This window comes from Sturnus vulgaris, chromosome 5, assembly GCF_052056855.1.
Source record: "Sturnus vulgaris isolate bStuVul1 chromosome 5, bStuVul1.hap1, whole genome shotgun sequence".
Taxonomy (NCBI): Eukaryota; Metazoa; Chordata; class Aves; order Passeriformes; family Sturnidae; genus Sturnus; species Sturnus vulgaris.
The window spans coordinates 14,556,575-14,584,336 of record NC_142247.1 but is presented as its reverse complement, the minus strand read 5'-3'; the positions used below and the strand labels follow the sequence as shown (position 1 = coordinate 14,584,336).

Here is a 27,762-nt window from a genome sequence, read left to right as displayed (position 1 = left end):
ACGGAATTAGGGAACTTCGGATTGGATCGCGGCTCGATCCCGGAATGGGTGCAAAAGAAGGGGCTTGATCCCCGTCTTTTGTGCAGAGATGTACAGCAGATATTACACACACGTTACCTAAATACCACATCGGCGGGGAAGAGCCGTTTCGGGGCGGGTGCATGCGGGATGATTGATACCCTGCACAGCTGCACAGGAGCAGAGGAAGTTTGGGTGCTACTGCCCGCCGTAGGTGAAGCGGCCGCAGTGGCTGTACTCTGAGCGATGGCGGCCGGCGCGGTCCGGTGCCGCTTCGCGGTGGTGGGCGGCGGCATCGCGGGGGTCACCTGCGCCGAGAAGGTAACGGGGCCGCGCCGTGCCGCCCGCGCTCGGTGCCAGCCGGGAATTGTCCGCAGGGAACCCATGGCGGAACCTCCGGCTGCCGGGGCCATTGGCCCTGTGCCGCCTCTGGAGGCGTAAAGCCCTTGAGGGCCAGCTTGCGCACAGCTGTAGAAACAGATCTACGTAGCAATTGCATAAATATTCGCATGTGTACAGTAGTTCCATGCTCTGTCCTACACCACCCTTAATCCGCATTTCTTAAAAGTATTTTGTCTCGCTTGAGAAAACACAAACCACAGCCCCAGGCTGTGTATATGGTGTGATATAACGATACGTATCTGTGTAGAAATAAATTTCAAGAGGTTCAAACTTGATAAGGTTATTTTGAAGCCCTTTACCAACGCTTCATAAAAGCAGAGATGCAACTTCATAACTGCAGAAAGCTGGTACTCTGTGCGGTGTTCCAGAGGTCAGTGACTTCAGGATCCCTTCAGGAATTATTCCATAAAGGACTGTGCTGCAGCCGAGCTGAAGGCTGCTGTGATGTCCTCCTTATTATTAATACAGCTCAGTTTTTATAGGCTCCATGTTTTAGAGCTGTATACCTCATCTAGCTCTTTTGTGAGCCCAAGCTCTAAAAATAATCTGTTCCTTGGTCTTAAGGTTTTATTGTGTTAAAGTCTGATGATGATGCTTATCATGGTTTCTGTTTCTTTACAAGCTGGCTACAGAATTCCCATCAGAAGACATTTTTTTAATGACAGCTTCCCCAGTTATAAAAGCTGTAACTAATTTCAAGCAGGTAAGAAAGAGTTAATTTTTCTTACAGTAAGACATGTTCAAAGTTTATATGTGCAGATAATTTAGAATCCAGTAGTGAAAATGCTCATGACGTGGAGCTTGTTTTCATACTAGTGTGATTACAGTGGTGTTAGAAGGATTGATGAGCTATTTTATAGTGGTGTTAGTAAGACTGACGAGCTATTTTATAAAGGTTAGTAATTGGTGAACATATTCACCCCATTCAAGCAAAGGTTAAACCAGGTACTTACATGGTTGAAGTGTGTTCAGAGTTACTGAAGCTTTATTTCACTGCTTTATTAGTGAGTGACCTCTTTTAAGCACTGAAGTGGTATCATAGTCGTGCTTATGTTTTAATTTGGGGCAGAAACAGCCTTCTGACAAGTAGCAAAAGAAAGGATAGACTTCTGGAGAATTACTTTGAGCTTCATCTACTCCAGCAGCTGCTGATTCAGGGACATCTTTCCTGCTGGTTTGAACAAGAAAATCAAATCCATGCATGAATTTGTGGCTAGTAGGATCATTAAGCTGAGTCTGAGAGCCCTCTGTGAGACTGTTGGAGTAACACCCAACTAACTTTCTGAAAGTGCTGACAACAGTGCCATGAGTGTCCAGTACAGACATTTGCACAGTGCAGAGATGTAAAGTCTGTAATTCACATCAGCAGGAATTTACATATCTGAAGAATAAGGGAATAGCTAAATACTATTAGAAGGCAGCAGCATCTAAGCTTTGGACTTGAGCATCTTAATTCCTCTCTGAATTGCAAGCATGGTGTGGCTTTTGGTTCCTAGCTGTGTTCCAAACTCTGAATATTCAATAAAGTAGCAGGCCTGGAGGTTTCCATGCAGCCACTTGCTTATGGAAAAAACCACAAAATTGTCATCACTTATTTGAATGTTTTTCAAATTCTGGTTTGCCTCTTTGGGGTTTTTATTCTGTTTGTGTTTGTTTTCTGTTGTCCATTTCCCCCAAGGTCTCTGAAATATAAGATAGTGGCTCTAGATGAGTTATTTTATCAAAGTTAGAAAAAATATAAAACCAGGATTTTAACACTCTGTTACATAAATTAAAAAAGCGGTGTTAACAACTCTGATTATAGACTTCTTTATGGAATAAAACATTGTAGCAGTTAGAGCAACTGTCAGGGTTCTCCATTTTTGGTTAATCTCTATCTTTAGGATTAAAATGTAGTACTTTGACTCTTTTACCAAGAACAGGCATGAAAAAATTCTGCACTGAAAAAGGAACTTTTAGCAGTTACATGATAACACATTTTCAGACAACATGGGCTTTATGTTGTGACTTTTTAACTGGAAATGAACACAGCACCTTCTGTCGAAAACTTTAGAAAAAGAGATGGATAAATGATCCATATTTTTAAATATCTCTCTTTCTCCTACAGGTCTCCAAAACACTTGAGGAATTTGATGTCGAAGAGCAACAAAGTTCCCTATTAGAAAAACGATATCCCAATATTAGAGTTATACAGTCTGGAGTAAAACAGTTGAAAAGTGATGAACATGTAAGCTAAGGTTTTTTTTTTTATTTGGTTTTTCAAGTTACGTATATAAAAATAATTTAAGAAGTAGCTGTGAATGTTTTGTGTGAGAAATTTTGTTCCAAGAACATTTTGGTTATTGAATTGATAAGTTACCAAAATTACAAGAAAATACTTTCTAATTCCTATTTCACTTGCTGCTTAACACTGTTTGTCAAGTAGAAATATATACAGAGGACAAAATAAATCGTGAAAAAACCAACATTTCCACATTTTCTTCTTTCTGTTTAGCAGGAAATACATTGCAAATATGAGCAATGGACAGCATGTACACACCCTTGTTAGCTCTGTGTCAACATGTTATTTTTCACTTCAGCATGTATCAGAAACTCACATTCACAGCCAAAACTGGTTTGGCTCACTTTTAAGTTTTGGAGATGTAATTTCAGGTAGATTCTGCTAACATTCTGAATCCAATGGTTTTCTTGTATCATTACTTGGATAGTGTTTTAGTGTAGGTCTTGGGGGACACAAATAATTAATATATGTGGATTTGGAGGATCTTTTGCCCAAAATAATTTTAAACTATGTAGCTTCTAGTTCGTAGAACAACAAATAATGTCATAAAATGTTAAAATTTAAGGTCTTATTTCTCAGAAGGACATAGCTTGTTTAGTGCCTCAGTTTTTTCTTCAGCAAAGAACAGATTTGCAGTCTTTCTAAATTGTGTTATATCCTGTGCCTGGTTAACTCAGAGCTACTGCTATTGAAATGTTTTTAATGAGATTCTCAATTGCTAATGTATAATAGTGCATAGTCTGTTCCTGGGGCCTGAGGGACGTTTGTCACGTAGAAAACACAGAACTCCTTTGGCACAGCCAGTGAGTACAAAGTGCCACCAAGTGGTAAACTTGATCTTGCTTCGAGTGCACTGTGTACCCTTCCCATTTTACTGGTCACATATTTGTGGTGAGTGTGATGGGAATAAATGGCACACAGTCAGTGAGAGTGTGAAGGCTTGTTCCTTGAGAAGCCCTTGCAGCTTTTAATATCTGCAAATTACTGTGACATTAAGGAAAGAGAAAGTTGATGTTCTCTTAGATGCCTTGATTTAGATAAATTCTCTTAGATTAATTGATTTTTCTTTTCTCTTTATTGTTAACAGAAAATTTACACTGAAGATGGGAAAGAATACATATATGAAAAACTTTGCCTGTGTGCTGGAGCCAAACCAAAATTAATTGTTGAAGGGAACCCATATGTATTAGGAATCCGGGATACTGACAGTGCTCAGGTAAATGTGCTTTGGACCTAAAAATGTGTATTATATTCCTGCATCTGGTGCAAAATAACAGGATTATTGTGGAGTGAAATGGAGAAACAGAAAATAATGTTTGTTATTGTTATTATATATTCTTAAATAGGAACATTTTCAGTGGCAGAAAAAGAGCCTTATCATGCCACTAAATTAATTAGCCATTATATTTGTTAAGTTTATAGATAGCTCATATGCATTATTTCTAACATGATAATGTGGAATAAACAATATTTTTTCACCCTCCAGTCAGAATCCAAGTGGAAAATATAAACAGGAAGTAGGCACCGGTAGAAATTTCCCTGGAAAGGTGTGTGTGGTACCTGGTAGAAAGGGCTGCTTTGTACAGTGGAAAACTACTGAAGGAATTATTTTTTATTCTCTTTTAGTTCTACTGAGTTAGATATAGTGAAAGATGTGGAAAAGTTTTCACCTGAGAAATGACTTAATGGACTAAAAATTAAGCTTGGAAGGCAAAGGTGAAGTTTTACTGCTGTAGGTCTTCAGAATTAGAGGATGCAGGGTGAGCACTGCTTCTCTATAACATGAAACTGCCATTCATCAAATGAAGCTGGACCTTGAGGATAAAAAAAGGTGTTATATTTTCAAATAATCTGAAGTGAAACTGTTTGTTAAAAGAACAGCTTCTGTTACAGGTCTCAGCCTAGCTATGTGTATATCAATAGTCTGAAAAAATCAAAACTAAGATACTGAAAAGGATGTAGTTGATCAGTGTGAGGGAACATGCTCTAAGTTCTGATTGACATTTTTCCTTTCTTAATGCAGGCTTTTCAGAAGAATTTGGCTCAAGCTGAGAGAATAGTGGTGGTAGGAAATGGTGGGATTGCCCTTGAATTAGTGTAAGTAAACAAAAAATACATAAATAAAATCTTTAACAATGCAATCTAAATCTAGTGTACATGAGTTTGGGAGAAGGTTGACTTATAAAATTGTGTCTCTTAGAGCATTTAGTAGCAAAACTGATTAGAGGGGGTTTTTTTTGCAACATAGTGGATCTTACTGATGCATAAAATTAGTAAAGCTCCAGAAGACGCTTTGACACATATATGTCAAGAATATAAAGTTAATGTTCCACACAGTGCAAACAAGATCCAAATGCTTGTTTTTAACAGTGGGAGTCTGGTAGAAATGCACTACTTTTTCATTATGGGGAGCAGGAAATACTAATTATTAGTATTACAGATTTGATCTGCCCCCCCACCCCCTACCCTAGTTCAGTTGAGGTTGTGTTGGTGAGAAAGTACAACTTGTCAACTTGAAGAAATATTTTTTTAATGGGTACCTTATGTAAATTTTTAGAAGTGGATTTGATAGGATTCTCTAGTTCTGGCTTCTGGAAGGAAATTTGACACACTTCTGCTTGTGTTGCTAACAGTCAGATCCTTTTCAGGCAGTCTGTCACTTTATCCCTTGTTTAAATGTCCACAGGTATGAAATTCAAGGCTGTGAAGTAATCTGGGCAATCAAAGACAAAGCCATTGGGAACACTTTCTTTGATGCAGGAGCAGCTGAATTTCTCCTTCCAAAGCTCGCTGCTGAAAGCCGAGAGACTCCAATTGAGTGTAAAAGAACCAAGTACACACTGGAAAGTATGGGGTTTAGTTTCCTGACACTGCAGCAGCAGCATTTCATTTTAAAGATAGTCTTAAAATCAGTCAATTGAGCAGCTTGGAATAAGGCTTACTGTTATCATTAATGACATTTCCTTCTTCAAAAACTGAGAGTAAAAAAGCAACTTAAAACCCATCCAAATTTATATAGACGGAATATAATGCAGTTTCTTGCAAACTGTAAAGAAAGTGCTTGCCTTTGTGCCAAATTCATATTAATTCCCTGTATTCCTTCTGCTGAAGAACTTGTTCTATTTTCTGTACTGTTTTGATGCGAACTGTCTCACCATTTTATAGGAAGGAGCTGTCACGTAGAAAGATATTAGAGGAGCAGATGAAACTGCACAGAACATTATTACAGGTGGAGTGAAACTGTCTCAGAAACAACAATTAACTAGGACTGCATGAGCAAACATCACACAAACATATGTATGATCAAAATCATAACAAAAAGAAGAGCATGATTCTAGATATGAGGCAGGAAGAATAAGGCTATTACACTTTCCTCTTATTCTTTGGAAGCCACATGGTGTTTTTCTATTAATTGAGAATCCTTGTTCTGAATTCTGAGGACAAGGCAGTATGCATACTAAATCTGATATACTCCATCTCTTTCTTTCAGGAAATGAGGAAAAAGGAAGACATACAGGAGCATCTGACAAGCTGGGCAGTGCCTTAGGCCCCGACTGGCACGAGGGCTTACACCTTAAAGGTACTAAGGAGGTATGGGTATAACCTTGCTGTCATATTTATTTGAGTGTTGTGGGCATGAGCACTGTGAAAAGTTCCATGTTTGCAAAAAAATATCCTCACATTTAATTTTTTTCTTATGAATTCCATAGCTGTTAGGTGTTTGCATCTGTTTTGCATTTTGAAAATGACCTGTCAAGGGTGGTCAGTCATAGACCAGCTAAAGGATGTTTAGGATATTTAGCATCTTAATCAGTGGTGGTTTGGCTGTTGAAGGCTGTGGAACTGTATTTGTGTAGTAGAGAATAAAACAAGGCCCAAATTCATAAAACAGTTTAGAGAAATAGGTAACTTTCCAACTTCTGGCTTGAGCTCAGATTATGGTTGAAATGTGGGTTGATGTACAGAATATTTTTCCTTACAGTGTTTAGCACATAAGCTTATTATTGTTACCAAAATTTAATTAATGATAGAAAAACAAAGAATTTGCAATCCTGAAAGACAGAAAAGATGAGTTTACTTTATTCTGTTCTGATAAGGTTTGAGCTCTCTTCCTGTAAGCTTAGGGTAACCTGAATATGTTTTCTGGCACGCCAGAAAAATCTAATTGTTATGAACTTTCAAGGAATATCAGATACTTGCTGCAAAAGCAGGTAAATTGCCATTGGCTATGGTTAGATCTGTACCAAAAAGAGGAAAGTGTGGGAATCCAGTTAGTGGGCTGGGATATATGGTGGGGTTTTTCCAGTTTAGTAATATCAATTAGGTGAATCAGGTGTATATATCCTTGCTATTATCAATATTGTGATCACTAATCGTTATGTTTATAATTTCAATTTTTCTTTAGTTTTCTCATAAAGTACATATTGAAATACTGTGTGAAGTAAAGAAAATACACTTACAGCAAGAATTTATCCAACTGCAGCGGACTTCCTTGACTTTTCCTAAAGGAGAGAAAAATGTAGAAGCAGATGAGGGTGAGTGCCAGTGCTGATAAGACATTGAAGATAAATCTGGACTAGATCATGTTTGATCTTGTTTGCTGTTTTAAAGCAAATACAGATTTGAAAAAGAAATCTTTTATCTCTATAAATTGAGGTCTAGCAGTTCACAGTAATCAAATTTATGGGCTACATTTAAATTACAAAATCTTATGGGTCAGACCCTCTTTTCCACAAAGTCACCAAAATCCTGTATGCAGAATATTCCATCCTTAAAACAATCCATTAAAGTAATATTTTAATAGTGAAGTTAAAACAGGAGAAAAAAAACCCACCAACATTTTGCATCAAAACTGAAGTAAATGTTCAAAGTAGAGGAAAATATCCTCTTTCTTTATGAATAATTAAGCCTATAATTTCCACCTAATTAAAATGAATATTTTAAATACTATTTTAGTAATCAGTTACTTCCAGCGTAAGTCCAATCTGTGCCGTTCTTTTTGCTTTTAAGGTACTTCTGTGCCTCTGTAAATTTCTACATAAAAGAATATTTGGCAGTTGCATACTTGAGAGAACATCCCACAGATACAGTATTTACCCTCTTACAAATGAGGGCTTTAATTTAGGAAAATTCTGGAGAAAGTTATTAGTAGGAGTTGGAGCTGAGATCCAAAATAATTTTTTTCTCTAGTTCTGAGCAATGGTAAGAAAAGTTAGAGGTAATCTCTGGTAATTTTTTCCTTTTTATCTTTAATTTTAATCTTTCTTTACCTATTTAGTTACCTCAAAGGTTTTTTCTTTCATATCTTATCATATAATGTAATTAATTAAATAACTTCTGTTGGTTACATTCTTGGGGCAAAATTTTCCCCTTTTTCAGTGCTGTGGCCTGTATATGTGGAATTAACTAATGGAAAAATTTATGGATGCAATTTCATTGTCAGTGCAACTGGAGTCGTGCCAAATGTTGAACCATTTCTTGATGGCAATAATGTAAGTATACTAATTTCTTCTGGAGCTTTTCAAGTAAGGTGAAAGAAACTTTTGCAGCTGATTTATGCTTCTGTTCTGACATGAAACATGGATTGCTAAAGATTTAAATATTGTGCACCATCTCAGAATAAGGCAGGTTATGTTGATACTGAGATACTCAACATGATACAAGTGTATGTGATTTGTGGTCTTGGTTTATTATGTTGTTCCCCAGGTGTATATATACAGTATATATGCAGTATTAAGCCTATGCAAAGAGAGAAAAACATCTGAATAATTGGCTAATGTGGCAAAAATGTAGAATAATTTCCATGTTGGTTCTGTACCATATTCTTACCTTATTAATCTTGATATTTGCTCCTGGAGAGGAAGCAACTATTTCCAGTACTTTTCATCTGGGACACTGGGCTGTCAAGGTGCTTGTGTTCATTGAGGGAAGTCACCCTGAGTCAGCACCCAAATTTGGATGGTGATTCCAGAGTTCATAACTGCCATGTTAATTTTGAGATAATTTTGTTTCTGTGTTCAGTGTCTGCCCAGCAACAACTAAAACATCCCTGGGTTATTAACACTGTCTTCATCAGAAGTCCAACAAATAGCCCCATACAAGCGACTTCTAAAAAATGATCCCAGACGAAAGCATGACGTTGGGGTATTTTGGGTTAAGTGGTGCTATCTGATTAGGAAGTAAAAGGCTATGCTCTGGTTAAAGAAGAAAATGCTGAAAACATTGATCTGATGTTGAGCCATGAGATATTATCCCAGGCCTATGCTACAAGCTTAGATCAGGAACAAAGTTTTTGCAATGGTATTTTCTTGCCTTGGCAAAGATACGAAGTCATCTCTTAAGACTGGGTGTCCCTGTAACACACAGTGTGATTTGGAATTTGACTTCCCTGCCTAGGTATAAGTAATAGTTCTTTAAAAACCTGTGCTGTGCTTTAGAAATAATTGTAACAGTAATGCTTTGTACCTTCCCTGGAAGTCTTGCCACTCAAGATAGTCTCATGGTAAATAGTAAAGTAACAGCTGGTTGCTTAAGGTGGAGGAAGTTGAATGACTTGATGACTTGTTTAATTGCTGATGTGTGCAAACCCTTCAGTTTGCTGTGGGTGAAGATGGAGGACTGAAGGTGGACAAGCACATGCACACGTCGCTGCCAGATGTGTATGCAGCTGGAGATATCTGCACGGCAGCGTGGGAGCCAAGCCCCGTGTGGCACCAGGTACATCCTCCCATGTGTGTGATCCACAGGGAATTACACACCAGTGCACACGCCAGGGAGTGAAAGGTTAAGCAAGTGGATAATCCTGGGTGGTTGATGTGACTAAGTTTTATGGAGGTGGCTGGAAACTGAGCTGGCCAGCCCTTCTGAGTATTAAAAACACAAAGTATGCACTGAGTACTCACTGCAGTGAGTGTGGTCATGGCACAGTGACGGTCTTGTGACTTAACTCTTCCCAACTTTCTCTTTCAGATGAGGCTGTGGACCCAAGCTCGGCAGATGGGATGGTATGCAGCAAAGTGCATGGAAGCAGATGCTTTAGGAGAATCTATTGATATGGATTTCAGCTTTGAACTATTTGCTCACATTACAAAATTTTTCAATTACAAGGTCAGTAGTCTGATAGTTGTAAACCATTGAGTAACACATACTGCTTGTTTATATTCACTTGTTGGCACTGGGCAGATGCTTTAATATTGAGAAAACAGGTTTCTTAATATAGTAGTTAACTCCAGCTTATATTTTCTCCATTCATAATAATGTCTATGATATTTCAAGGGGAAGATTTTTGAGTCCATTGTGTGTTTGCAAGCCAGTGGTGGGGGGAGAGACCCTAGGGACAAATATTTCCGTGTTTGCATCACTTTTGAGGCTGAGAACAGTTAGCAGCAGAAATGCTAAAAGCCACTGCAATGTTCTTAAGAGAGCTATTTCCTTTTCCTTCTGCTAGGTGGTGGTTTTGGGAAAGTACAACGCTCAGGGCTTGGGCTCAGACCATGAGCTGATGCTGAGATGTACCAAGGGACACGAGTATGTGAAAGTGGTGATGCAGAATGGCCGAATGATGGGAGCTGTGCTGATTGGTGAAACGGACTTGGAAGAAACCTTTGAAAATTTAATTTTAAATCAAATTGATCTTTCAGCCTATGGTGAAGATCTTCTAAATCCAGATATTGATCTAGAAGATTATTTTGATTGAACAATACCCCATTCCCATTTTGTATGAAGCTTTGATACCAAGTAATGCATCTTAGAAAACTGTTTTCTCAGGATTACCAGAAATGAGGGATAAGTGCAATCCTCTATTAAAATTTTGGGTTGATCTTGCCAAAATACTGACTGGGTACTGCCAGAGATACTAGCTAATGGTGCATTCTCTGTTGAGCTGGCTCAGATGAACAGAGAACAGTTTTAGGGCACAGGGTGCTCAGAGCTCTTGCTACCTGGAATGTGGGTTGCAAATATATGGCCTTACTCCGTTATTTTTTTACCCCCTTTCTCCGCCTCCCCCCCGCCCCCAGTTTCCTTCTGAAGCAAATGTATTTTCTTTCTACACAGTTAAATACAGAACATAAGGTTTGCACAATGAAAGCCAGGATGAGATAGCAGTTGAGAGAAGCTTTTTAACTGCTTGTCCCTTCAGCTGAACAGATGTTGGGGTAGAGCTGCACTGTACTGCTCAGTGCCAGCCGTGGACAGCAATTGTTTCATCCTGACTTTTGATTCTGGGAGTTTCTATTTATTTATTTAGGGTCGAATTGGGAACAATTTATCATACTCCACTTAATGGAAAGTTGGCAGTACATATTGAGACTTAGCCCAGACAATTTTTTTTTTTTTGAGAATGACTTTTTAATTAAATTAATTCATGGATGGGTGAAAGACTGTAGGCTTTAGTCACTGTCATAATTTTTATTTATCAAAAAAATAAAGATGAGCATGTTCTTAATGATATTAGTTTTGTATTTGTTCTACATGTAAGTGTAAGGGAGAAGAACCAAAATGCAACCACCCAGAACTTGCGTTTATTAGTGAAACTAAACTTGCCTTTTTGATCTTTGGCTGCTAAAATGTTAAAAGTAAGAAAATAAAACTGAATCTAGCACTCAGCATATGTGCCTGAGAATGCCTGCAGGCAGCAGTAGCTGTTGAGTCTTTCCTAGGCTGGCAAGTTGTCTTGTTTGTAAACTTAAATTTAGGTACTTCTACAAAGCACAGGAGTCATAAATTTCTATTTGATTAACAACTGAGAAAAGTAAAATTTTAAGAGCAACAGACATATTTCAGGGATAAATACACGTAATATTTCACTCATACATATAAATACATATAGTATTTCACTCAAACATGCCACAGAGGGTGTAGGGATACATGTCCCTATTCAGAACTGCAGAGATGGCAATGCCCATGCTGGAACAACCAGCCTTGCCAAAGCAGCAGCTTTGACCCAGCTAGAACTCTAGAGAAAGGATGCTGGAGCATCCCAGTCTCCACCTGTGTGATGTCACTCCCTGGAGCTGGTGGCAGCAGCTGCTCTGGGGAAGCTGTGCCCTGGCTGCAGTGAAGTCACTGGTGAAGAGAAGAGTCACCTGCACAGCAGGCAGAAGGAACAGGAGGTGACAGGGTCTTCATGCAGAGCTAAGGACCACCAAGTCCTGTGCTGCAAAGGAGGGAAACCTCAAGAGGACTCTTATGGGAGCAGTGGGTGGAGACTCCCACTGGAAGAAGTCTGGAAATCTCTGGATCTCTGGCAGTCCTTTCCAGACTGCACGAACCTGTCACAGTGTTACTATATACTACACTTCCAAAAGAGTTAAGAAGGCAACATGGTCATTATATAGGTTTTGTAATCGCTGCTGTATCCTAAGATATGCACCAAATATTTTGATACAAAACACTTTCTCCTTCACTACTAGCCTTCTAGAGTTGACAGTTTTAAAAGATATTTGTTCCCTGTTCAGTGTTTATTAAATAAAAATACCATTACTAAAGCACAAACTGAACTTACACACTGCATTGTCCATGCAGCAGCAACCATGATTAGATCCTAAATGTAGTCTGTGACACTCAGTCAATAACTAGTGGTTGGTCACTTCCACCTGCCTGAAGCTTAGGCTTCTTTGCTTTTAAATTAGGACTAGAGCTGGGCCGTTTATGTTCCTGTGATTTTTTCATCACTGAATTTTGGACAGTCTTTGATCCAGTCTGGGCATTTTCTCTGCTTCCTTTTGAATTTGAAGATTGTGTTGGTTTGACCTGTAAGATACAAAGAGTTCAATTAAAATTCTAACATTGTTTTCCTTCTTCTTCCATGTTCTCACACAAGAGAAGATATTTATGAGGTTGATTGCATTACTACAAAACATGTTTTGAGCAGAATCTAAATAATTACATTAAGCTCTAATGGAGAAGATATCTATATGGCAAATCAGAACAGATCTAAATACCTTGAAAACACTTCTCTTGTTTGTTATCCCTTCTATGGTGACGACGTGTCCCTCGTTTTTCAGCAGCCGGGCTTTCGGTCCCACCTTCAGGTAGGATATTGTAGCAAAGGCTGTGAAGCTGAAATCCTCCCTACACGAATTAAATGACTGTTACTAGGGAACACTGGAGCAGAGGCCAGACTATGCAGGGGGAAAAAAATCATAGAACTATTAAGGTTAGAAAAGACTTCCAAGATCATCAAATCCAACCATGAACCCAGCACCACCACTAAACCATGTCCTTAAGTGCCATATCCACGTTTTGTGAACACTCCAGGGATGGTGACTCCACCACTTCCCTGGGGAGCCTGCTTCAATCTCGACAACTCTTTCCATAAGGACAGGTACATATTAACCCTTCTGATAGATGTTCCAAAGAGCAGCTTCATTCTTCTTTATCTATTCAAGTAGCCAGTCAGGTGATTTAGAGCTACTCTGCTCAACACTTAATATGTTTGTGGACCTTTACACACACTTGTCAATCTCTTGAAACACGTGAAAGAAAATGAGGCAGAAAGATGTAATAAATCATCTCCTCACCCTCTTAATAATATTAAAAAAGCTGTGCTGAGAGATGCAAAGAAAAATTAAGAAAAATAAAGGGATTAGATAGTTGTAGATGTTCTTGAACTTAGAAAATTATGAGAAGACAAAACACACAGCACATAGACAGCTTACAGAGGCAGCACTGTTGTTAGTTTCACTATGCTTTCTTAAAATTTCTGAATACCACTTTCTACATTAGCCAGTCTTTCCTGACTTAGACATCGTGCAGGCAACCCCATTTGCTTTCCTTGTCCATGGAATCGAATGAGATCTGTATGAACTGCAGATTTCTCCAAAATTAATCCTGCTGCAGATTTAAACATTCTACCAAATTACAGAAGAATCCCCACTTTTTAAAATTGCACAAGATGCAGCATTTCAACTGTTCCTCCAACTTTTGAAATGGAAATATAGCAATATTTGAAGGGTTTTCAATAATACATTAAATGCATCTGAAATAAAATCAAGACTAAAGAATACAGCTATTGATGTTATACAGAAGTAACAAGAGAGCAAAGAAATATTACTACTAAATGTTAAAAAACCAAAACCAAGAAAAAATAGTTATCTTACGTACTTCAGATACTGCTGCAGCAGTAAATGGGCAATAATTCTCTCCAGCTCCTCTCGAGGGTGCTTGGGTGGAGTAACTTCAGGCACCCTGAGTTTGGACACACCTTTCCCAGACCAGGCATCGATTAATTTCAATGGGGTGAGTTTCTCACTCATGCTGTCAGCTTGCTCAAGGATCTTTATCAGGTCCCTGCAGTATCCTGTTACATCCATCTTCTCACATGCTGCAAGTAAAAGTGAAGGAACATTTAAATAGAAAGCTCTTTGTAGTTATATGTAGCTATAAATACATATCTTTGTGCTGTATAATAGCAAGGCTTTTTTTTTTGTTTTGCTTTTAAATTAACTTTAAAAAAAAGCAGTAACTATTCTTCTGTCAAATCAGGATATATTTATACTTAAATATTTTTCTGCCTCATTACTACAACTCCTACCTGACAAACATTTATACTTGTATTTGATGTTACAAACCAGAAATTATTTCAAAGCATGAAATTTGCAAGGTAGCTAGTATATTACTCTAGAACTGGATTCCTTTTCATCACCCATAGTGTTTATTATGAAAAGGTTAGAGAGCACAGAGGAGGTGAAGCCTGTAAGACATTTCTTCTCTCAAGACAGTTATGGATGAAATGATACAGACATAAAAAGCAGTAATTACATTTTAATAATTAGCTTCATCATCCATAACAATTCTGAGCACGAACACATCAATGCAGTACATAATGATCATCCTTCTTCTCCATGATCAGGTCATGGCACAGAATTACCCCAACTGACTAAGGATTAAGTATTGAAAAACAAGTACTACTGCTAAGTTTCCCTAGAGCTTGCTTAAGTATCAAAAGGCCCTGGAGGCGAAGAAGCAGTAAACAGGATATATTTCAACTTTTATTTCATCACATGGCTCCTGCAAGCCTTGGGGACAAGCCAGCTCCCTACTCTTCCCAACCTCTGATCCCAGTGTACATTTCAGCTAAGCCCCGTTTCTAATTAGGAGATAACAAGACGTTATTACTTGCAAGACTTTGCAAAAGACTTTTATTATAAGATAAAACTGTATAATGAAAAAAAGTTGAATTTTGGTTTGTCTACTTTACACCCCAACAGGTGTAATAAGGGCAATAAAGTCTAGTTATGAGAATAGCTTTGAATACAGAACTGTTCCTCATTTTTTTCAAGTGTTGATCACTGTATTATCCAAATACTTTTTGTAACAGATATGTGATATGAGGAGATGGTATTTTCCACATATTACAAGAATTCACCTAGGTGGTCCTCAATGAGATTTAAGGTAATTTTGTGCATCCTTTAGAGATGCCCAAGACCAACTTTCTCTCAGCTCTCCTTTCAGAGTGTTCTTGCTTCCTGTGGGGTTTCCCACGTTTAAGTCACAGAACTCACTTTTTAAGTGCAACAACAGATGCTTTGTTCATCTTCTGAGTCTTTCAGCTTTCCGATGGGGGGAAAAAAAAAATCACAGCAAAACCTTGAATTAAGAGTGCTCAGTTGTTCTGCACACCTGTCACATGCAGTTCTGACACAGGAACATCTCATGAGGGTGCAGCACTGAAATCCTCAGGGATTTTTCCAGACAAGTTATGAGAGGACATGCAAACTGTACCTTCTCAGAGCCTAAGTGTGAACAGTCTGGCTTGCAGGGGCTCCTCCTCAATAAAGCTTTCACACACAAGCAAACCCTGGAACAAAACCTGACACATACCAGAATCCTTATAAAACAGGTAAGCCAATCTCCCCCTTGCCCCAGCTTCCCTTTTGGGAACAGCTGAGCCTGAAAAATACCAGTGTCCAACCTCAGGCAAAAAGCCAAACCAGGAAGTATTCTGCTAAATATCCTGAAATTGGCAACAGTAGACCACCAAAAACTGATAATCCTAACAAAATCTGCACCTTGAAAATAGTCAGTAACACAGCACAGGTCACAAAATTTGCTTACAGTTTTTCTATACCTGGTATTTCTTTAAATCAACTTTTCCCATGTTCTCTGTCCTTTACCTACCATTCTCTCTACAGCAGTTATCACACATTCTATTGCAGTTTGCAGAATCCCACACTTCATCGAAGTGGTGAGCTATGAGTACTCGGCGACACCTGAAGAGCAGAGAGCAGAGGGGGGCTACAGAACCCACGTGAACATATAACACCTGTGTTATATATCATTAAAATGGTGAAAAAGGTCCCTAGGGACAGCTTAGATCTCAAAACAAGCACAAAGAATTATCACAGGAAAAACCAGAGAACAAATACTGCAACACCAGTATTCCCTATCACCTATGCCAATACAGATAATGATTAAACTCTGGTGGAGAAACAGTTTGGTTTAAGAAGAAGAGCATAATCTGCAGTTTCAAGAGAAAAATGGAACAACATGAACTCATTGTTACACTGAGGCCAAAAAAAGGCTTTACTGGATGCACCAGTTGTCCACGACAGAGATACACATTTTTCATTAAGTATTCCAAATATCTCAGTGAAACAGGTGAAGCAGTAAACGTATGTGGATTCCTATGTGGTTATTAAACACTGTATCTTGGAGTCAAAACCACAGAACTCCAGTATTTCCTCTGACTGGGATTTGAAATCCAAACAGTGTTTGTTCACAGGTATTTCACCTCAACATAACTGTTTCCAGAACTGTGTCCTGAAGTTGGCAAGCTTTTTCCTGTTTTTGTGGGTGGGTTTGTTTGGTGATGAGTTCATTTTGGTTTTGTTTCAGGCTTTTTATTTTTTTCCTTTTAAATGCCCTCTAAAAACTCCAACTAAATTAGCCCATTTAAAAACTAGGCAACCAAGCCACTACAGTAACTTACTTGCTCATATTTTGGCAATAAGATACCATATCATACAGCTTCTCTTGGCCAACATTTTCCATCACCACCATTGAGCTGATTCTGAATATATCTCCAAACCCATAATACAGAATGCAGTCAGCTTTTTGGTCATCTCTACCTGCAATGCATTAAAATGAACAGAAAATTACAATCTCAACCAATTGCCCCTCAAGTTCCTTGAGGAGCTTTTCTCCAAATAGACTCAAATCTGCCTTTAAAAAAGTAACAAGATGAACAAGATCAAAAAAACTCAGAACACTGCAAAATGGTTTTGGGGGTGGATTTTGACCATAACAGGTATTTAGTGCTGCTAAACATTGAACAATTCTTAAAATTCCTTGCTCCAGATTCCCCATCCTACTTGTATTTCTGAAATTCATACAGTGATTAAACATCAATCTGAGACAATCTGAGCAAATCACACATCCCAGGCGCTATACAAAATAAAAACATTAAAAGTTGTGTATCAAATTCATGTCATGTTATTCTGCTAAGCCACAGATTTGACAGAAAATCAAGTATTAAAAAATAAGGTTAGTGGAGCTCTAGATACCCAGTTACTCTTTGTTATACTGCAGTAGAGACCTGGTCATGCCTTTTCAGAGGCAGTTTCATTATACCCTTTGGAAACTGTCTCAAAGGCAAGAGACTCTGCACAAATGCCTGGAAAATTGAAGGACAGTTTTACTGGTTTAATGGATGTAAATGGCAACTTTGCAAAAGCCACTTCCTACAATACCTGCACGTCCACTCTCTTGGTAGTAGTTTTCCATGGACTTGCTCATAGAATGATGAATTACAAACCTCACATCAGGTTTATCAATTCCCATGCCAAAAGCAACAGTTGCCACTACAACCTGGGAAAAAGAAAAATATTAAGAAATCATCAAGATACCAAGCCACAATTTGTTTAAATAAGACATAAGTCCATGTAAAGTATTTACTTAACCTGGATTTGATTTGTTGCCCATCCTTTATGAACTTTGGTTTTATATTTAGCATCCATGTTTGCATGGTAAGTCCCTGCTTTGATTCCCAGTTTCTGCAAACTCACAGTAACTTGCTCAGAATCCTTCTGAGAAAAGCAGTAAACAATTCCTGCACAAAAGTAGAAGAGGCCTCATTATAATGCCTTAAAAAGGCCAAACAATCCCCAATACTTAAAAACAATTGTGAAAGTTTTATTAGCTTATAAAATAAATAATTAAAAAGCATTATACAGTCCTTGTGCCTATTTAGTCCATAGCATTGGTATTTGTCTTGGGTGTGAACAAAAGTATGTATTCTATTACCATCTGTTGAAACCAGGTGGGGCAGTGATCTTTATCTTTTCCACAACCCATCCTTCCTGCAGGGAGATATCTTCAGTTAATGGGCCATTGAGTCCCACTGCATGACTGATAAAATTACATCATCCCATTGGGAGATGCTCCACCCAGGGGGAGGAGCCAAGCATTCCTACCTGGATATAACCTGGGGTTTGGGACAGAACAAGTATGCCTTACCCACTGGTTTCCAGAGGACAAGAGCTACCAGACTTTTCTATGGAATCACTGCTTCAACAAGACCACTTCATCTGGACTGCTACCACCACCCTAACTAGCGAGGTGTCAGGTTGTATTCTGACTCTGTCAGTGTTTGGTTTTTTCTTTTGTACTATCGCATGTATTTTATTTTTCTCTTTTTTCCTATTAAATTGTATTTCTGACTTGGAGTCTCTCACTGGTTTTGCTTTCAAACCAGTAGAGTATTCATGAAGGAAACTTCAATTACCAGCCTGGACCTGAAGGCTAAAGAGGAAATACAGGTGCCAATGCATCGAATCATGGAAGCATTCTATTAATGTTCAGGTGCTTATTAAAGCATCTTTAAAGGGGTGCTATGCATTATGACAGCTGTGGCATCTCACCTGAGGTTTCAGTTAAATCTGCTTTTTGTCATTAGTCAGGCTGGGCTAAGTCAGGGATTACACACAAAGCCACATGATCTGTGATCATTGGCGCAGTTTGTGCTCAGAGAGCTGCTCCTCACAGCCACAGAGATCCAAGCAGAAACAGGGACAGACTGCTGCTCTGGAAACCTGGGTTCTGCTGCTTTGGCAAGATGTCTCTCCTCTTTATTTCCACTACAGAATTTATTCACTACACAAGTCCAACTTTTACTGTTCTGCTTTTATCTGCAATTCACCCCATAACACCCATTCTGGGCCCTGAGTAACAGATGACTCGCATGATCAAATATGAAAAAATATGTTAAAGATAACAAGAATCCTGATGCACAGATAGTAAATAATGTGTGATTTAAGAACACAGAGGTCACTTTTTCTGAGCCATGCTCTTACAATCTTAAAACTTCCTATTATTACCTATGTAAATATTGTTCTATGGACATCAACATCCCAGTTCAATACTTCTGAAGATATAAGTAAACAGCAAAGACATTTGAACACTAATGAATGAAGAGAAATTATTAAAGGTATGGATCTTACAAAATTTCATTTAATCGAATTCTGGATGTTTAAAGTATGGTGAAGGCAGAATTTCTCTACATGCTTCAAGATCATTTGAAAACATCCCAACATCCTTGCAATGCTGAAGATAACAGCATGCAATGAAATGCATAACAATGAAAGATAACATGTCTTTTTTCAGTTTTTACCTGACAGTCCTTTGTATCTTCCATTAATGGTCTTAACTATGTCCTCAATGAAATCTTCGTTATTTGAAGGCTTATGCCGAACCTCAAAAATATATTATGCACAGGTCAGAGTTCAAGTGGGCAAACAGTCTGCCAAACAACCTTATTTTAGTTTTTCCAGGATAATAAACACAAACTATTCAGCCATTTAAAAAAATTACTATATTCTTCTTATGAACAGTCAGATTACAACTCAAAAGTCCATTGAAAAATAAACCCCAAAACAAACCTGCAAGCTTTCCCTACCAAGAGCAATAAACAAACCTGTGGTCAAAGTGAAAATACAGTACAGCAGAATAATTCACAACCTTTGTGCCATCATTAGACATTATTTTCCAACAGGTTGAAGCAGTCTGAGCCTGCTGCCTGCCTCTCTCCTTGCAAGAGACAGCACAACAGCACTGCATTCAGAAAAACAGGTAATATGACCTACCTCATAGTAAAGGTTGGGTCGGTTGAAGGAAGCAGTAAAGGTAATGCACTTCTGAATATTCAAAATGTTCTGAGCATCCTTTAAAACATGACTGGTAGCTGTTGCTGTCAATCCAATCAAGGGAGTATTGGGAAACTGTCTTTTCAGGATACCAAGAGACTTGTAGTCTTAAGCAAGAAAATAAAAAGTGGGGAAAAAAGATTTCTCATACTACAAATGCAAACTTAAAAAAGACATTAATGTAGATAGTATTTAATGGGGCAATACTGCAATAAACATTATTACTGCTAATCTACCACAGAACTAACTAATTTATACATCCAAAGGAAGTAACAAGCAGGTTGCATTTATCAAAAGAGATGTCTTCTACCTGAATTTTAAAGAATCAATCACAGAATCATTTGGGCTGGAAGACACCTTAAAGACCATCTTGTTCCAGCCCCCTGCCATGAGCAGGGACACTTTCCACTATCCCAGGTTGCTCAGAGCCCCATCCAACCAGCAATAAGGCATCCATAAATTCCTTAGGCAGCCTGTGCCAGTGCCTCACCACCCTCACAGTTCTTCCTAATACCCATTCTAAATCTACTCTCAGTTTGAAGCCATTCCCCTTTGGCCTGTCACTCCAGGCTCTTGTAAACAAGTCCCTCCCCCATTTTCTTTTAGGCTCCCTCCAGGTACTGAAAGGCTGCAATTATCAGCCACAATTCAGAAGGCAAAAATGTATGGAAGTAGAAATTCTTAAAAAGTTAGACAAGTATGTGTGGCATTGTATTAACCAACATTCAGGTTATTTTGCAGGTCTATTTTTACAAACAGCTTTTGAGTAAACAGAGCTTTTCTAATAAACAAGCAATGTAGAATTTGGATACATAGACCAGACTTAATACTGAAAATTTTTAAAGGCTCAGTACTGACAAACACCTGCTGCCTTTGAACAGAAATGCAGCCAGAGGTACACATCCAAATTCCACACTGCCTGTTGAACTAGCCCGTCTCTTGGCTCAGGCACTACTTTTTAGCAAAACAGCTAAGAGTGACCTTACAGTCAATATATCTCATGAATTTACAAAATGCTCTACCTCTTTCATCAAGAAGTGCTAGGAAGTGGTTTACCGAATGACACGTTCATGTAGCAGTAGATTAAAGATGCAAACCAAAACCTTTGATTTTATGAAACTCCAATTAAAGTAAGCTGAATAAGGCGTTTTTCAGAATACTGACAGCAAAAACTATGTTGAAATCATCATTTGCATGAACTTAGGACATTTGCTCCTGGACAATTTATGAATTAAAGTCCTTGTGTCACATTAAGAATTCAGTTAACACAGGAAGGAAGCAGCTGGCCTTATTTGAGGCCCAACTCACTATTCACTGATGCCTGAAGAGCCCTGCAAAGGGGACTTCAGAGGAGCATACCAGGCCTGAAGTCGTGGCCCCACTGACTGCAGCAATGCACCTCATCCACAGCAATCCGAGCCAGGCACCCAGCCTGGTAAGCCTTCTCCAACTTGGAAATGAACATTTTGCTCTTTGCAATCTTCTCAGGGGTCACATAAATGAGCTTCAGCTGTGAATTCCTCTTCAGCATTTCCATGTGGACCCACTTCACATGTTCCTGTGCAAAACAAAACAAGACAGAAGGGAGTAACAAACTGGGACAACACACTGAAGCTGCTTAGTGCTAAGGTTCTTAAGAGGTGATTAGCAATACATAAGGTTTAATTAGCAGAGACTGAAAAAGTGGTCCACGGTATTGATCATTATATGCCTTTGTGGAAGATCACTATATATAAAATGGTCATTTTAATACTTAGAAAATCCATGATGGAACCTTTGAAGAAGCAAAGTGCTGAATATGTGTCTTTGCTTATCATGTGGTATCAATAAACTATCATGTATCAAACATGTCTGTGATACTGCAAGTGTAAGGTAATTCCTTGCACACTATAGGGTTTTTATTACTGAGTTTTCAGAATGTTCCGCATCAAAGCAGGCTTCAAGTTTGGCACTTGCATCAAGCCACTGACTTAGCAAACCCAGTGTCATGTGCAAGTTAATGATCACAGCCTTCTGCTAGTTAGGAAAATAACTGTAAAAACAGAAATTGTTCAGTAAGAGACTAGGAAATAAGTTGCTTCTTGGCCTCTGGATCAAACAGCTCACCACCATATAGCAAGAAATAAATAATTGTATTGCAAAAGCCTGCACTGCTCAACATGGTAGTAGTGGACAAAAATCATCTACTCCAAGTCTAGAAACTGAGTAAAAATCTACAACACACATCAGCCAAAGGTACTTCATATCCTCTAAACAGCCCCAAGAAATCTATTTATGCCACAGACGGTGTTGCTTACTATGTGGTGTAGTCACTAAAACATGAACACAAGATACTTAACCACCTTACCCATAGCACAGCACCCTCCTGGACAGATACTGTTGCTAGAATAGCATTAGCTGATAAATCTGTCTCATCCATTCAACATTCACAAGTAACTACACAGAGGGGAGACACAAGCACATATACCACAAAACACATGAACTTAAACACACCTTGCTGCTTGAGGCATTTAATAAAGCTGCAGAGATACCAAGCTGTTCCAAAACCATGATCTGATCTTCCATGAGAGATATCAAAGGACATATCACCAGTGTGAAACCTGTAACAATCAATCATTGTGCAAACTGAGCAGTTCAGATGTCACAAATACTTCCTCTAATTCTTTTTACTGATGCATCAGCCCTGCTCTGAAGAAACTGCCAAATGTAAGCTTAAGCTTCATACACAGCAGTGCATTCCCCTCCTAGATAGCTGACAATTGAGATCACATAGGGGTAATTCTTATTTAATGCCCATGACATGCATCTCCTCTTAGGGTCTAGACCACAAACAACTGAGCTACAACAAAGCATTAAAACATACAAACAAGTAGGATCATGTTTCTTATGCTGTCATGAGGTGTTGATTTACCATAAAACTAAGCAATGACAGGTAGTGGTAAATTTGGCCTTTGTAAATAAGTAAACTTCCAATGCAATTGGATGAGTCAGTAAAAAACCACCCCAGCCAAATGAAACCAAATCAACCAAACAAAAAACACACACCAAATAATGTTCACTCTCCACATAACTATAAAACGGAGAAAATGAATCTAATTTTTTATATTACGTCCTTTTTTCCCCCCTTACATACCATCAGAACAGACAGCTGGTAACTGGTAACAAAGGCTCTTCCCACCACCTGTAGGCATGACAAGAAATATATCCTTTCCTGCCATTGTAGCATTTACTGTCTCAAGTTGCAGTGATCTAAACTTCTGGAGTTTAAATGTGCTCTGCAGTGCAGTTTTTAGCTTCTCATACCATGGAAAATCTGTTAAGGGAAAAAAGCAACTCAACAAACACATTTCATAAGCAAATTAAAATATAAGAAGGAGGGGTAATTTACATATTCAATAACTAAATCTGGCAGTGATACAGTTTTAGATCTGGGAAAGTGTTTATAGATATAAAGGCACAGGAAAAGCTCCACACAGCCTGAGCCTGGATACATCATTTTCTAAGGTGGACCTTTGAAATCTCAAATTGTAAACACAATTCATGTCCACACCAAAACTCTCATTGCACGTGGATGTGAACTAATGTGAAAAACTCAAAACAGATGAACTTTGGAGTGCTAATGATCATGTTAACTCATCAGTCCAAAATAACTTAGAATTCCACCCTGAAAAGAAATAAAACCTCACACTGAGCCCTACAATAGTTACTCAAATGCTTCCCTCATACAAATGCAGCAATTACAAATAGCATAAAGAAGTAGGGACAAAATTTTTCCATATATTCCATCAATAACAAGCATTTATTAGGAAAAGAAAAGAAGGGGAAATGTTGTTTAATATTCCCCAAAATCACTACATAAACATGCTTGTAAAAGAGCTAAAGACTGCATTTTTAAAAGACATAATACTATAAAAACTTAAACTGTGGGAGCTCCATATTACAGCACATGCAATGCAAGAATTAACTTTGGGACGTGAGGTGACATTGCAAAGAAATTTGCAAAGAGCACAGTTAAAATTCAAGGCTCTCTGAAACCAAGAAAAGCCTCCCACTGACTTCCATGAACTTTATACTGGGAACTAATTTAAGTGCTGCTCTTGTTTAATACATACACAGCATCTGATTGCAAAGACATTAATTTTCAAAGCACAGGAGGTGAGAATTAAGCATAGAACTACACAAATCAAATTATTTGTTCAATAGAATAATTTGCAATGATAAAGTGTCAGTATTCGCACATACACATAATACTCCTCAAACACAGATAAATATGGATTCAACTACATTAATTTCTTTTTAAAAAAGCTGAAAAAGCACATATATACAATAGATATAGGCACTTACAAACTGAAAATTAAATTAAAAGGAGGAAAAAATCAAAATATCGGAGCCAAATTTGAAAAGGCATAACGTGGCCAAGAACCACCGACTATTCAGGACTTCAGTTAATGTTTAACTTGAAAGACAGCAGCCCTCACACCACCGCAAGGCACTTGCCACTTGCACTAATTTTACAATAATAATGTATTGTAGGTTATTTTTGGCAGTCAGAACCTATCTAACTTGCATTAATTTGGTAAGACAGTGAGGCTACATAACTCATCACAAACACTACCAATGTCCCACACACTCAAGCAAGAAGAAACACAAACCAGCAAGAAACAACTCTAAGTGCAAAATTGTCATTATCAAATTCTGAGAAAATCCAGAGCAATTTGTTTTAGAACACAAACAAGGATAAATATTGCAATATAATTTAAGCATTTAGTATACAAGTATTGCAATAAAAATTTACTCTGTAATTTTAAGAACAAATCAGATCAAATTGTGACTTTGCGACAAGCAGAGAATTAAAGTAGTTATAACAGGCCATTCTGACAGAACAGATAATTCTGCCCAGAACAACTCAAGATTAGTGCTTAGGAATGTCCAATGAGACAATTACAAACATTCCCCCATTACCCTGGCATGTCAGCCAGATGATGAAAATTAAATAGGACAATATCATTATCCAAACAAAACTCTGTATAAATGCATTTTCCACTACTGAATTAGTTCACTTTTCTGTTAAAATATTAGAATTTAACTCTACAAACCTGTTTTGTTCCATTCCTCAGCTGAGGTTTCAGTGTCTTTACTTCCACCTGCCTCCAAGTCTCCTGAGGACTGTTTTATCAGATTCTTTACTCTCATCTTCTTTTGAAGGAGTTCCTGCTGCTTATCCACAAGTTCCTGTATCTGCATCTCCACTGCTTGCAGCTCATTCTCAATTGACACCAGCACCTCCTCTAGCACTGCAGGGAAAAGCAATGAGAAGGCACAATAGAGGCTACAGTCATGTAGCCACTTTTAACTCCATTAACTGTACTCCAGCCAATCCCAACACAAGCATAACATGATCAAGTTGTTAACAGAAAGCATTTATTTACATGTGAGAAGCAACATTAACCTCAGCAAGTTAAATTCTGGAGTTGAAAATAGGGCCATTAGCAAAAAGCTATGCTTCATGCACCGAGATCTCCCTCCTACACAGAACAAGAGGATCTGCTGAACAACAAGGTTTGGATACAGAGGAAAAATGCTTTTACAAACACAAGCCATCTTTCACATGTGAAAGAAGTAAAGCAAATGCTCCCCAGAAACTTGGGTTACACAAGTGGATCTTTGGGAGGAATTTGCCTCTTTCCATCCCAATATGCATGTGTGTGAATTGCAGATTGCGTTCTAGAATCCAATCCCTGGAGTTGAAAAGAACAATTAACACATACACTTGCATGTATCACTATTCCAGAGCCAGGTCAGAAAAGCATAAGAAGAAATTACTTCCTCCCTCACACCCAGAAAACCCAAGAGATTTTGGCCCATGTACAGCAGATATGATAATATGGTTGTGGAAACAAAAATGTGTGATATAGGAAAAAAATCTTCATTTCAAATAGCACAAAATGGTGACAGTTGACATCCTAAATGTCCACTGCTACTTCACAGAAAAGAGTTAAGAGTATCTTAAAATATGAAGCATATTTTCAAAATATTGAAAACCAAGCAATTTCCTTGACAAACTTGATTTTCCTCATACAATACCTTGGGTTGGAAGGGACTTTAAAGGTCATCTCATTCCAACTTCCCTGCCACTGTACTAGGTTGCTCAGAGCCCCATCCAACCATGCCTTGAACACCTCCAGGGATGGGGCATTTTGGTTTAGTTTTACCTAAGAAATAGTTATCCAGGAAAATAATTCTTTTCTTCAAATCTTAAGTACAATAGCACAAGCTCCACAAACTCTTTTCTGCAAGCATTAAATCCATATAAATAAAAATCAGTAACATCAGGTATCTTGTTAGCTAAGAGACAGCAATATGAACATATGGAATATTAATTATTGATTACCTGCAACAGCTGTCATCTTTGGAGATTAAAGAACTTTATCTTTAGGTCTTATTTAACAAAGCAACTGTCACTGAAAAGAAAATGAAATAAATACATTTTAAAATCTATTATGTAAGTAAACCTTCTCAACTTAAAACAAATTTACTACAGGAGATTCTTCATTACCAGAGCTCTTAACGTAACAGGTTAAGTACTGGTTAATTTAATTTGTTTACATAAAGAAGCCCCACTAGATGACAACTGCATTTTCTCTTCTGCAAAATGAACAAACACAAACTCACAACCAATTCCCAAGGGCACAGCCCACCAGGCTTCTAAATGAATCCAAGTGAATTTTAACCAAGTCATGCATTTCCTGTAAGAGGAATGCTCTAACGTAGACCAGTCATTCACCAAGTGGCCATTATCATTTTTGATCTCTTCAAAGATTATTTAACAAAAAAGCCTGAACACATTATATTGTGTCCCTTAGAAAGGCAGCCCCCATAACACTTAGAGGATCTGCTAGGAGGAAGTAAAAATGTGGCTTGATTTAGAGAAAGGGGATCGATTTTAAATAGATCATCAGTGAAATTAACATAGAATTGTATTTATTGGCTCATTTTTTGAACAACAGTCTTTGTCATATTATATGTTAACAATACCAAACTAAAGAAATGTGATCTTTTCTGTTACTGCAATCTAACTATTTCTTACATAGATCAAAGCAAAGTCCAATGGAAGGTGAAAGGGAATAAATTCAGCAGCTCCTCACTATCAGCTGATTCCACCGTAACAAATATCTTCCCTGAGCCTAGAAGTGGAAAGGGAAATATATATTTAAAATGATGTGTGAAGAAAACACTTCCTCATCACCTAGGCCCAGATCCACACGCCTCTTAATTACCTCCAGGGACAGCAACTCCACCACATCCCTGGGCAACCTACTGCAATGTGGGAATATTTACACGCATATAGCGTCAATATTATAGTTAACAGGTATACAAATATATATAGCGAACATATACAGTGGAATATCCTTATCATTCCTCACCCACACGCCAGCTGAGGGCACGGTGCTTGCCAGGCCGGAAGCACCTACTCGGTAGGGCTGCAGGACGGGGCAGGATAGATGGACGGACGGATGGATGGGCAGGCAGGGAAACGCTTGTTCGGCAGATGCAGGATGGAGTGGGATGGATGGAGGAAGGGATAAAGGCTGCCAGGGCAAGCAGGACACCACAGCGCCTCACTGCCGCCTCCTCATATGCGGCGGACTCAGTCCTGGCTCGGGCCGATAGCTCCCACAGCTGCCCCAAGGGTCAGCGCCGGCCGCGCTCCCGCATCGTTTATCTTTTTTCCTTTACCCTTAATCCCGTCCCCCTCATCCCTCACCGCCACCGCCCCGCTGCCCCGCTCCCACCTGCACCGCGCGCGCCGGCCCCGCCCCTTCCGCCGCCCTCCGCAGCCACTGGCGCGCGAGGCCCGGCGCGAGCACCGCCTCTCCGCCAATCAGCGCCGACCGCGGGCCGTGGGCGGGGGAGCGC

At 38.7% G+C, this 27,762-nt stretch overlaps 2 protein-coding genes across 6 annotated transcripts; one reads left to right on the top strand and one right to left on the bottom strand.

Moving 5' to 3' along the window:
* Positions 1-11,150, top strand: PYROXD1 (pyridine nucleotide-disulphide oxidoreductase domain 1). Its single transcript, XM_014879990.2, has 12 exons — positions 1-339; positions 1,043-1,123; positions 2,528-2,647; positions 3,789-3,917; positions 4,725-4,798; positions 5,388-5,548; positions 6,192-6,292; positions 7,107-7,236; positions 8,081-8,193; positions 9,296-9,418; positions 9,671-9,808; positions 10,149-11,150. Exons 1-12 carry the CDS (start codon positions 265-267, stop codon positions 10,395-10,397), a joined length of 1,494 nt encoding a protein of 497 aa, XP_014735476.1. The 5' UTR covers positions 1-264; the 3' UTR covers positions 10,398-11,150.
* Positions 11,096-27,722, bottom strand: RECQL (RecQ like helicase). Of its 5 annotated transcripts, none has more exons than XM_088164925.1 (16): positions 27,639-27,722; positions 26,933-27,029; positions 26,237-26,306; positions 24,942-25,139; positions 22,979-23,158; positions 22,339-22,445; positions 21,205-21,403; positions 19,786-19,952; positions 19,314-19,395; positions 17,605-17,753; positions 17,395-17,512; positions 16,635-16,773; positions 15,824-15,915; positions 13,808-14,027; positions 12,646-12,775; positions 11,096-12,454 (listed from the first exon to the last, which is right to left on the bottom strand). In XM_088164925.1, exons 3-16 carry the CDS (start codon positions 26,250-26,252, stop codon positions 12,266-12,268), a joined length of 1,986 nt encoding a protein of 661 aa, XP_088021051.1. In that variant the 5' UTR covers positions 26,253-26,306; positions 26,933-27,029; positions 27,639-27,722; the 3' UTR covers positions 11,096-12,265. The 5 variants fall into 5 exon arrangements, with proteins under 5 accessions (XP_088021051.1, XP_088021053.1, XP_088021054.1 ...); XM_088164927.1 differs by lacking the exon at positions 27,639-27,722 and adding an exon at positions 27,270-27,343; XM_088164928.1 differs by lacking the exon at positions 27,639-27,722 and adding an exon at positions 27,123-27,140.
* Positions 27,723-27,762: the final 40 nt, after the last annotated feature.

Excerpts from the sequence above, each read along its gene's own strand:
- PYROXD1 (XM_014879990.2), top strand. The coding sequence starts at position 265 with ATGGCGGCCGGCGCGGTCCGGTGCCGCTTCGCGGTGGTGGGCGGCGGC. Across the intron at positions 1,124-2,527 it reads CTGTAACTAATTTCAAGCAG|GTCTCCAAAACACTTGAGGA; the intron begins GTAAGAAAGAGT and ends TTTCTCCTACAG. Across the intron at positions 4,799-5,387 it reads GGGATTGCCCTTGAATTAGT|GTATGAAATTCAAGGCTGTG; the intron begins GTAAGTAAACAA and ends AAATGTCCACAG.
- RECQL (XM_088164925.1), bottom strand. Across the intron at positions 19,953-21,204 it reads GGGCCACGACTTCAGGCCTG|ACTACAAGTCTCTTGGTATC; the intron begins GTATGCTCCTCT and ends TTCTTGCTTAAG. Across the intron at positions 16,774-17,394 it reads CCAAGAGAGTGGACGTGCAG|GTAGAGATGACCAAAAAGCT; the intron begins GTATTGTAGGAA and ends AATGCATTGCAG.